The sequence below is a fragment of the Bemisia tabaci genome, chromosome 2, assembly GCF_918797505.1.
Source record: "Bemisia tabaci chromosome 2, PGI_BMITA_v3".
NCBI lineage: Eukaryota > Metazoa > Arthropoda > Insecta > Hemiptera > Aleyrodidae > Bemisia > Bemisia tabaci.
The window spans coordinates 6,348,735-6,360,802 of NC_092794.1; the positions used below are offsets into that span (position 1 = coordinate 6,348,735).

Here is a 12,068-nt window from a genome sequence, read left to right on the forward strand (position 1 = left end):
AGCGTGACTCCTCCCCGAGAATGCCAACCCCGAACCGCCCTCGGAGCACGCGCGCGCACGCTCCCACGCCCCGAAGCCAATAGCCACCCCGCGCAACGTTTGAGCTTTATCCGCGACCCAACCCCTCCCGCCCCAGCTGCCATTTTGTTGCTTTCCTCCCTCTCCCCCAAAGAGCGCCTATTAAAAATAATAAGCGTGCATCTCTGTATCTGGGATCGAAAAGCTCTCCTGAGGTACCGCGGTGTCGAAGCACAGATAACTTCGGCGCTTGGGAGGATTTTTCACTTTCGGTTGGGGTTGTGACGGAGTATTTAGCCAATATTGTCACCGTGTTGCCCACCTTCGTAGGTATAATTGAGGAGCTTTCCGGAAAAAGGGCACATAGCAAAAAATAGCGTTTGAGAAAAATACATTCTATGTTTCCATCATTAATTTCTGACCACTGATGGTGCCTTTCATCGCAGCTTGGACTCCCGATTTCGAACGAAAGTTACTATTAGTGGCCATAGAGTGATGATCAAAACTTCAAATGCATTTCTCTCAAACGCAATGTTTTGCTATGTGCCCTTTTTCCGGAAAGCTCCTCAATTTTGAGGTAATACTTTGCAATATCTTCAGGCATTATATTTTCTACACGGAAAAAAATTTCAGAGGACGTTATCCCCTAAAATTGTGGCATTCCCCCACTTTGCTGGGCAATATTGTCATTTCCAGTTGCAATGTCATTTGCAGCAACTCAAGTTGGTGTAGTGCCGCAACATTTGGGTTAGTAGCCTAATTTATTGCGGCACCGCCACAATGAATTGATGATGCCCATATCATCCAACAACCCCTACCTCATTTAGGTCAGTGTAAAATAACAAAATTAAATAATATCGTGTTTAAATCGTAAAAAAACCAACGAGGAAGAAAATATTGTAAAGATACTCGCAAAGTATTGAAAAAATACTTTGAACTGTATTTTTGTTACTTCGCCTTCAGACGTTGCCAAACTTCTTCCGATGGAATACAATTTTCTCAGGAAACTTGTGGACATTTTTCTTCCAAATTTTCAGAGAATTTATCTCGAAACTTAACCCACAGTTTCTGGAAATTTCAATGAAAAATATTCATAAAAATCCTCAAAAATAAATGTTTAATATATGGAAATTTGGCAGCATTCGGATGTTCATACGGCGTTTTTCCTTAGCACGGCAGAATTGTGGTGCGTTGCTTTCGAGTGTCGCTGAGGCTTCCTTCCTCGCCCTCTACCTCCGCCGATACCGTGCGTAGCAAAAAGGGCCTATCTTCATAGGGTTTTCCATAGGGGATGCGTCTGTTCTACCCAGCTCAAAAGCTTTGTCTTCCCGCTTTCCACGTCTCGTTAGCACTTTGCCCGGAGGGAAGGCGGGCGCGGTCGGAACAAGTGGATGAGAGTTGCCGCATTATTTAAATTAAAAAAATAATATGTTAAAATTAAATTACTTTCTTACAATTGTAATCTAGGATCCCCTAGAATTAACGTCATAAAGTGCGAGGGGCCAGTTTTGGTGTCAGAATGAGAGTGTTTCTCCTTCTTCACACGCGTCCAAAAATTAAGCCCCCAAGTTATTGTTTTTAATATGTTTTAATAAGTTTACCTGTCTACCATGTAAGTTAATAGTGTTTACCATGTGGACTGATGATGATCTGATGATCGAAATAGCTATCACCAAAATCTAAAATCTACAACCAACATGATCGGGGGGAAAACAAAGGTAAAATAAAAAATGTTCCTATTTGCCGCACAAGGAGGCAAGTATGGCGGGAGGAGCTGTTTAGCGGAAAAGTCAACGTTTTGCTGAAACTAACAAAATCCAGCCCCGTCGTTTATTGATCTGAGAACTCTCACTGGGCTTCGTCTTAGCACCACTCTATCATCACTCGGGAACCCTTTCCTCTTTTCTCTTCCCTCCACGTCAACCATCCCTCCTGCCGACGATGATTGTCGAAGGGATTGTCCAAGTGGTGCCGTATTACGCGATACCACCCACCCTGCAAATGGGATACTATGCCAGCAGCGTTGCCGTAATATTCTGCCGTGCTAAGGAAAAAACGCTGTATGAACACTTGAGAGTTTCCAAATTTCCTTTAGTAAAATGTTCATTTTTGAGGTTAGATATGAATATTTTTCGTTGAAATTTTCAGGGACTTTAGGTGAAATTGCGAACAAAATATCTGAAAAATTGGAAGAAAACTATTCGTAAGTTTACCAGGAAATTCGTGTTTTATCAAAGGAAATTTGGCAACGCCTGAAGGCTCATATGGCGTTTTTCCTTAACACGGCAGTATTGCCCTGAAAATATCACCCGAACCTGAGGAACTTTCGGTTACAAAAACGACCGAGCCGAAACTCAAATGGATCGCATTTCGCAAAAAGGGACCAGCGCAATTACGGTGCTTTCAACGTCGTGTAATTTCTTATTTTCTTTTGGAAATACTCAATTTATGTACAGTATTAAATTTACTCAATTATTTTACATTAAACCTATTAATTTTTTGGTTGGGAAGCAAAAACTATTTGCTATTCTAGGAGAGTTTTGTATAATTATGAAGAAGCAACATTTTTACATCACTGTAATCATGCTGGTGCCTTTTTGGTAAATGCGATCCAAATTACTCTGAGCGAGACGAACCCGTCGAATCAATTAAAACAGTAATTATATATTCAATCAGGAGAGGAGAGCTTTTTACACATCTCTTAGGCGATTGTCCAAGTAATTTTTTCCCCAAGGGTTTTCCGGTCATACGAATTTTTGCTAATGACGTAATCTTCGTATTTCTAATGACTTTCGCAGCGAAACGTCTAGTAATTATTACTTGATTCTCCCCGCAAAAAGATATTTTGATAGTGAAATTGAGATAAGCTACAAAGGCTAGAATGTAACCGCGGCCTAACGTTCATATATGAGTAACAAGAAACTGTAGTGAGAAATCAAGTTCGCCTTCATCTCGATGGATGCAATTTGAGCGGCTCAGGAGTTAAAATAGTTGTATCACGCATTTTGGTCTAGCACGATGTCCGGAAGACAAGTACTTTAACTGTAATCCTCGTGTTTTTTCCCAGCGAAACATTCAGTAACTTTGACTCGATTCTCCTGGCAGAGGAATATTTTGGTATTGACTTTGAGATGAGTTGCGGAAGCTAGAATGCAACCCCGCCCTCACGCTCAAATCATTTTTGAATCATTGAAAACGGGAGTGAGAAGGCAAGTTCGCCTTCAACTCGATGGATACAATTTGAGCTGCTCAGGAGTTGGAATAATTGTAGCATGCATTTTAGTTTAAACTGGGGAAAGAAAAGAAGAGAAAAAAGTCACATCAGTCTGGATGCATCAATCATCAGTTGACCCATTGGTTAGCATATAAATATCTGTTGAATGGTGTAACTTTTGGATGTGACATTTGTCTCTTCTTTTCTTGACCCATTAATGCGGCTTCATTTTTCGATAAGGAATGGGTCAATTGCGCTGGTCGCAAAATCTTGTTTTGATGCTTGATTCTTGCAGAACAGCCAAAAATAATAAGATCTGTCTGAACAGCAACTTTCTACGTTCAATATTAGCCGAGATGCCGCTCGTTGGAAACTCGAGTTTTTAATGTCATCAACCACGCACGGTTCGTTTCAGAGGAAGGTAAATGAAATTGTGTTGCCCACTCAAAATTCCTTCGGGATCTTGAAGTAGGATGCATACACAGTCATTTAAGCCTAAAATGAAAATATTCTGTCGAGCTCTTCGAAAATAAAATCAATTTTTGTGTTTTTGGCGCTAAAATGGCCTTCAAAGACGATCGATGATTCAATTCCGATGGGTTGTGCATATGTAAAATGGTACATGTGTGATGGACTCTACGTATTTTTGGACCAGGAATCGATTGAGCAGGGTCCTGAATCGGTCCGAAGCTTCATTGACTGAAAAATGGGCTTTTTTTGGATTTTAGGGGTGTTTTGGGCCCATTTTCCCCCAATTCTGGCGTGAAAAAACCTGTGCCGTCATGGGTAATGATTATCGGGTCATTTCGGGCGGACCATCGAATGCACTTGGTCCCGAGACACTCCGGGGCTTCCGGAGTAATACAGGGTTTTCGAGATACAGGGGATCAAAGTCCCCGATTTTCACTCAATTCTGCAGGTATTTTGATGTTCAATTCCGACTATAAATTGATTTCTGATTTAGATATCGAAGCGCATTTTGCGGTGGTTGATTCAGCTACGTGTGGTGGATTTTTCTACATATTTCACAAACCCTCACTAGCTGAATCACCCAACGCAAAATGCGCTTCGATATCTAAATCAGAAATCAATTTATAGTCGGAATTGAACATCAAAATACCTGCAGAATTGAGTGAAAATCGGGGACTTTGATCCCCTGTATCTCGAAAACCCTGTATTACTCCGGAAGCCCCGGAGTGTCTCGGGACCAAGTGCATTCGATGGTCCGCCCGAAATGACCCGATAATCATTACCCATGACGGCACAGGTTTTTTCACGCCAGAATTGGGGGAAAATGGGCCCAAAACACCCCTAAAATCCAAAAAAAGCCCATTTTTCAGTCAATGAAGCTTCGGACCGATTCAGGACCCTGCTCAATCGATTCCTGGTCCAAAAATACGTAGAGTCCATCACACATGTACCATTTTACATATGCACAACCCATCGGAATTGAATCATCGATCGTCTTTGAAGGCCATTTTAGCGCCAAAAACACAAAAATTGATTTTATTTTCGAAGAGCTCGACAGAATATTTTCATTTTAGGCTTAAATGACTGTGTATGCATCCTACTTCAAGATCCCAAAGGAATTTTGAGTGGGCAACACTATTTTATTTACCTCCCTCTGAAACGAACCGTGCACAGTAATGACACCCTTGGTTTCATCCACCTTGCTCTCATCCGAGTTTCGTGTGGAGTAACCAGTGCAAAGGTGCGTCATACCGACTGATGAAAGCAAGGTTGAAGAAACTAAGGGTGTCACTACCGCGGTGGATGACGTCAAAAAATCGACTTTTCAAGGGGTGATATCTCAGTTACTATTGAACGTAGAGAGTTGCTGTTTAGACAAAACTTATCATTTTTAGGCGATCTACAAGAATGAAGCATCAAAACACGATTCTATGACCAGCGCAACTGACCCATCGATAAACGATCGCACTGTTCTCCAGAGGGTGAAGATCTACCTTAAGCCCTGGATAGACGATCAAATTCCGAACCAATTCCGATCAAAGTAGACATGCTGATGACTGATGGTCACCATCTACCATCAAATTTTGACGGGCCGCACTTTTTGTTCAAAGTAAGATCAGAATGGAGTGCCACCATTCATCATTTCCTGCCACAGGAAACATTTCTGCCAAGTTTTCATTTTAAAATTAAGCAAATTAATGAGTTTAAGACTGATGACTCCCGACACTTTGATGCTACTTTGATCGGAATTGGTTCGGGAATTTGATCGTCTACCCAAGGCTTAAAACTAGAACCAAGTGCCGGGGAATCGCAGTCCTGCAGGTGAGAGGATGCGGCTACGTGCTCAGCACGGAGGCGATAAATTCCTCACACTCACACGAAGAGACACAGGTGCATCCATCCGTCCGTGCGTCCGTGGCGAAGATATGAATGGAGGACTGACATACTACTCTTCCTCGTAGTCAATTGCTTATCGATAGCCGGAGTCCCGGAGTCTCGTCCCTGGCAAGAACCGCGTATCCGAAGGGAGTCGGGCCCTGGAGTTAGGCGGTTGTTGGCGGCGGGTGGCGCAAGCTCGGACGTGACTTGGCTGACGTTTTCGGCAAGGTCGGGATCCGGACGAGGGTTGCCGCGGTAGGTGTTGGCTTTTCGGGCAATCCATCAGGACGCAACAGGTCCGGGCGGCAACAAAGCCGGCGAGTGTGAAAAACGCGAGAAAGGAATTCCGGGCTCACCGGGCAGCCAGGGGAAAATCCTCACCTACGCATTGTTGCATCGTGTACGTGTGCTCGTCGCGGTAATTACGGCCCGCGATGATTCCTCACGTGTGCCACTCCGGTGTTGCCGGATCCTCGAGGAAATCCAAACCTCCCCCGCTGACAATATTGCAGTTGCAATGACGAGGTAGACTTATCAGGGGCCATGCATACATGAATGGCTTGGAGGACAAGGCGCATAGGTGCAGTTTTTGCTATTTCGAGAAATAGGTGTTTGAAGTTTCGAAAGCACATGGATCCCTATGGCAAGAAGAAAGTTCAACTGACTTTTTGATGCTTAAAAATTGGAATTCGGGAGCGAATGTTTCACAGAGTTTGCATTCAGCTCTGGAAAAAAAAACACATAGGATCTAGAGTCCAGACTCTTAAAAACATCGACAAGAAAAAATACTCTTGATTCAATCGGATTTTTGCTTAAATCAAGAACCAAGCCTCTTAATTCGAGCGGATTTCCTTTTGATTCAAGCAAAAATCTGATTGGATCAAGAGTATTTTTTCTTGTCAATGTTTTCAAGAGTCTGGACTCTAGATCCAATGTGTTTTTTTCCAGTGTAAAATCATTAAAACCTCAATTTTTTCAAAAACTGCTCTTATGCGCCTTGTCTATCAGAAGCACCCTAACGTTAACCGCACCCGATGAAATACCGGCTTTTCCCGCACGATTCGGCATCGCCGCCCCAGGTCTCCAGGTAACGGGGCGTAATCCTCGTGTGACTAGGATCGTCGCGTACGCACTCGGAAAAGCAACCCCCCGCCCCCGCCGCCGTTTTGCGTGGCAGGTGTAAATGCGGTGTGAGGTCATTGACGAAGCGACTTACGCCTTTTTTGTTTTCGCATTCCGCTGAGCAGCGATGAAAATATGAATGAAAGGAGGTGTGACTCGGCGTGTACCTTTCGTCCCGTGCCTTTGCTCATTGTCTCCGCGGGTTCCCACGCTGCCCGGACACGCGGACAGGTGCGCGCGGCCGCGGTAACGCGATTATGGCGCACTCCACCCGCGTTTTCGCCGAACGGGATTCCGGGATTCTCGCGGGTCAGTCCGCGCCGTGAGCACGAAAGAAAATCCGTGGGATCTTTTGAGGAAACGCAGGCCTCTAGTGTTTCCGCAGCTTTTCAACGCTCTATTCGGACGTATTTCTGTCAAACGGAACTATGTGTACTGAGGCATGAGCCCTGAGACCCATAAGAATATGTGCATAACAGGGCTCACGTCATAATGCACATAGTTCCGTTTGACAGAGATGCGTCTATTTATGAGAGGTCGAGACTGAATTCCCGCGGGCGACGCGACGGTGAGTCTCAGAGTTCGCAAGGCTTCAACGTCGCCCTACTGTCTGACTACCCAAGCAGCATTTATCAACGGAAAATCGGATATTTTTAAATTAAATCGCAATTTTTTTACGACTTTTTGGCGGAAAAATCGCGATCATCTTACGAATGGAAACACGAATTTGCAATAAACTCGCGATTTTTCATCGACGGCGATTAATCGCAATATTATCGAACAAAAAATCGCGATAAATTGAGGTAAATTTCGATATTATCGAACGCGATTGTATAGAGATAAAATTGCAACAAAATCGAGGATAATCGCTCAGATGTTGATGATACTTGCGATTTTATTGCCAAAAAATCGTGGGAAAATCGCTACTTAATCAAAAAACCATTGGTCTAGAGAAATCAGACTTTAAAACACGACAAGAAAATGTACTTTGATTCAAAGAGTTGCATAAATCTAGAACATACCTTGAATTTAAGCGGATTCGTTTGAGTCAGCAAAAATCGATGAACAAAATACTCTTGTCAATCGTTTTCAAATCGGACCAGCCTGTTTTGATCGTTTCCAGTGATTTAAAAAACGCTGCTTGAAAAGCTATTGGTTTAGCAACGCTTGCAAATTGGACATCTAGAACCATGTGCGTTATTGCCATAGTTTCTTTTAGCATAAATACGTTCATTTGAAAAGGAACATCTCCTGATCTTGATTCTCACCCCGTCGAGTAGTCCATTTTCGCGCAGCAGAAACGGAGTCTCCGGTCTCTCTATACTTGCGCTCAGCGCTCGGGTTCTATGACCGATTTTATTATTGTTTCTCGAGTGCCGGGCGTCATCTGTCATCAAAATAATCCAGCCTCGACTTCACTGACGTTGCTGACTCGGGTGATTTCACAGCTGACCGCAAGGTCGATAGCCTCCGAGATCTCGGATTTTCCCTTTTCGTTTTTCTCCTTACGTATCGATCTGGACCGCGATGTTTCTCTCTCTGAAACCAAACCGAGAGACCATTCTCTGAAATGTTTTGTCTGTAAATTCAAGGTCAAGTCTCCACTTTGTTTTCAGTCACCGGAGCGGATCCGTACGAGGACTTACCTCATGGCTTTTTATAGACTCTTTCAGACTTACGTCATACGAGCAACAGTGGCGTGGCGTGCTTTGCGATACATCGATTGGTCTGCCATTTAAACCTATGGAAAAGCATCGATTAACAGAGTGTTTACAACGAACACCTTAATAATCGATTCTTTACCGTAGCTTCGAATGAGGAAATATCGATAATCGATCATTCACGCCTCGCCACTGACGAGCAAGAATGGACCGCCGGACAGAGTCTAAAGTTAAGATGGATCTTCAACATCGTCGAGAATCCATCGAGAAATTGTGCAATATTTTGAGGGGCTTGTAGATGTAGAACAAGGCGCATGATGCAGTTTTTGCTATTTCCAGGAATACGCGTTTGAAGTTTCGAAATTACATGGAGCCTTATGGCGGAAAGAAAGTTCCAACTGACATTTTGATGCTTATAAGTTGGAATTGGCAGCGATTTTTTCACAGAGTATGCATTAAGACTAGTTTTACTAGAAATCATTAACATCTCAGTTTTTTCAAAAACTGCACTTATGCGCCTTGCCATCCAAGCCCCTCATTTGTGAATTTTTAAGATTTATTTGGGGGGACAAAACTCTCGGATTCAAATAACGCTATACAGCACGTTGGACGTCGGATTACCTATTCATTCGCGCAGTGGCGTGGCATGCTTTGCGATGTATGGATTGATCTGCCGTTTAAACCTATGGAAAAGGATCAATAAACTGGATGTTCGCAACAACCACTTACAAAATTATTCTTTACTATAGTTTTAAATGGGGAAATATCGATGATTGGTCATTGACGCCTCGCCACTGATTGCATCGCTTTCCCAACGTGAGAGGTATCTCATTTCTTACGAGAGCCCTCGTAAGAGAAATCATGGAGTTTTATGGACAAAAAGGCTCTAACTATTTCTGTCGTTGGTTTTTCTTCAGGTGCAGATATGAAAGAAAAAAGTAAAAATGCTGCGAGGAGCCGAAGAGAGAAGGAAAACACGGAGTTTTTAGAACTGGCCAAGCTTTTACCATTACCCTCGACGACAACAACACAACTAGACAAAGCTTCCGTCATTCGGCTCACCACAAGCTACCTCAAAATGCGACAAGTCTTCCCTGATGGTAAGTCACCATTATCAATACTTCAAGCTCTCACTCTGTCATGAAATACGTAACGCTGAATTTGAGATTTTTCCACCCCGTTTCCCCTCGTTGCGCTTTTGCGTTCATATCTTTTAGCGCGAAAAAAACAAAATGGCGTACCCCCCCCCCTCGACTCCCCTCCCGCCAGAGCGGGACTTATGTTATGAACAGCCCCTTTACATTTTCTCCCGGAATTGCTTCCGACTTTCAGAACTTTTCAAATTATCGAAACTTTTCTCGGAATTTTCGGCCACTTTTGGAATTTTTCGGAATTTCGGAGTTTTTCGTCAGTTTGACCGATTATTTGATCAAATTTGATGATTTTTCGAACACAGTAAAATTGTCAATCTTTGGTACTAAATCCGGGTATATCTCGGAATTTTCTCCCGGAACTTTCTAAAAAATCGGAATATTTCTCGGAACTTGGGGAGATCGGAATCAATGCCGGGAGCCCCGAAATTTTGGTGAAAGATAATGGCAGCACCGTAATTTCAATTTCATCAGTTTTTTTCAAGTTTTTGAAAGAGCTCTTGAACATACACAGCATTGGAAAAAAAACACATTTAATCTAGAGTCCAGACTCTTAAAAACATCGACAAGAAAAAATACTCTTGATTCAATCGGATTCTTGCTTAAATCAAGAACCAAGCCTCTTAATATGAGCGGATTTCCTTTTGATTTAGGCAAAAATCTGATTAAATCAAGAGTATTTTTTCTTGTCAATGTTTTCAAGAGTCTGGACTCTAGATGCAATGTATTTTTTTTTTCCAGTGAGGGGCTGGACAAGTTTTCTATATCTATACCAGAGTTACGCGCTCCCGAGTTACAGGACGAGGAGCGAAGCCGAGGTGAAGACGATGGATAAAAATTCCTCCCGGGGCTCCGGTTTTTGTTGCTTTTTATGTGCGTGAGCGGTGATAGGAGGAATTTGAAGGGCTCCCCTCAACACCCCCCCCCCTCCGAATCTGGAGCTCCCTAGCGCGGCTGTAACGAGATGAACATTCAACGGTAGCTTGGCTTATTGACTCGGCGCAACAACGCCCCGCGCCTCGCAGCTCCACCCTCGAAATCCCGGATAAACGATGGCAATCAACGGCTAACAGTGGTCTTTGCCTCGCTCCTCGGTCTCAGGGCCTACCCCACCCCTGTCCACCCCCCCCCCCCCCCGGTCGGCGGCAAACACGCCTCTCCCATAAAAATGATGCTCTTAATTGTCCCGCGTAATCGGACACGGTTGCCCCGTTTTGCTGCGTCCACCGTTTCCGTCGTGACTTCACGTCAGGGATTCTCATTGCGTTTGGTGCAGTGCGAGAAGTATTCATGCAGTCTTGTAGGCGCTAACATACGCTTGGCGCCGACCGCACTGTTTGGCGCAATGCATGAGGTATTCCTGCAGTCTTGCAGGCGCTGATATGAGTTTGACGCCGACCGCACTGTGTTAAACAGTGAGCATATTATTGGGACCGGTAGGCAAAGCTATAGACAAAGAAGAGCAAGGGAAAATGGAGCGATCCGATTGGCGAAACGGGATGGACTAACTATCGGGTCCCTCGTGGGCTGCCGTTAGTTAGTGGACTCCTTACCTCCTCCTTTGTCCATTGCAACCACTCGTTTCCGCCAGTAGAATCGCTACGTTCTCCCTTCGACTCTTTTTTCTATCGCTCTGTCTAATATTCTAATGATCAGCTCGCATAATTGGACAGTGTTTAATAGAAACGCGCCAAGTTTTTTTTTTTTTTTTTTTTTATTTTTTTTTTTAAGTGAGTTTGGAGTAGCTTTGAGCTCCACTACTCGTAAATATTCTCCTTTCAAAAATTAAAAGTCGAGAAAAAATATCTTGTACATGGCAAAATTCGTCGACTTTTATCCGTTATATTGAGCCTTAGAGGGTCGTTCATAAATACGTCACGCTTTAAATATTTTTTTACCTCTCTCCCCTCTACCCCTCCCTCGTAAACGGGCATTACCTATACAGACCGTATATGTCTAGCAGCGATTCACTGGAAAAAAAAACACATTGGATCTAGAGTCCAGAATCTTGAAAACATTGACAAGAAAAAATACTCTTGAGTCAATCAGATTTAAGCTTAAATCAAGAACCAAGCCTCTTAATTTGAGCGGATTTCCTTGTGATTTAAGCTTAAATTTGATTGAATCAAGAGTATTTTTTCTTGTCAATGTTTTCAAGAGTCTGGACTCTAGATCCAATGTGTTTTTTTTCCCCAGTGTTTACTGTCTTTATGAGTTTTATCTGGTTTTAGCCAGATTCAGTCTGATGCAGGATACTCCAAAATAACTAACAGAATAAAGTTTGCAGCAAGGCAACTCCGCTCGACCCAGAATCCAGGGTATGACCATTTATCAACCCCATTTTGGATGGGGAGATAGGCCCCTCGCCCCTAACAAAATGAGGGCTAACAAAACGATTATTTAAGCCGAGGTGATGAATTTTTCTGACTTGCGACCGACTCCGACTGGTTAGTTGATTATTGTAGGTCACGGATTCACGGAGGCTGTAGATATGGCGGTGAATGCGCTCGGCTTATGAACGGGGCAGCTGCAGCATCATGAATTGATGGCACT

General features: G+C 43.5%; 1 protein-coding gene across 7 annotated transcripts in view; it reads left to right on the top strand.

Moving 5' to 3' along the window:
• Positions 1-12,068, top strand: part of LOC109031847 (bHLH transcription factor single-minded) — a 74,972-nt gene that overhangs the window by 33,671 nt on the left and 29,233 nt on the right. For all 7 annotated transcript variants that reach the window (XM_019043635.2, XM_019043634.2, XM_072296626.1 and 4 more), the window contains one exon: positions 9,282-9,464. In XM_019043635.2, coding sequence (XP_018899180.2) covers positions 9,290-9,464 — 175 coding nt within the window. In that variant the 5' untranslated portion in view covers positions 9,282-9,289. The remainder of the gene's footprint in view (positions 1-9,281; positions 9,465-12,068) is intronic.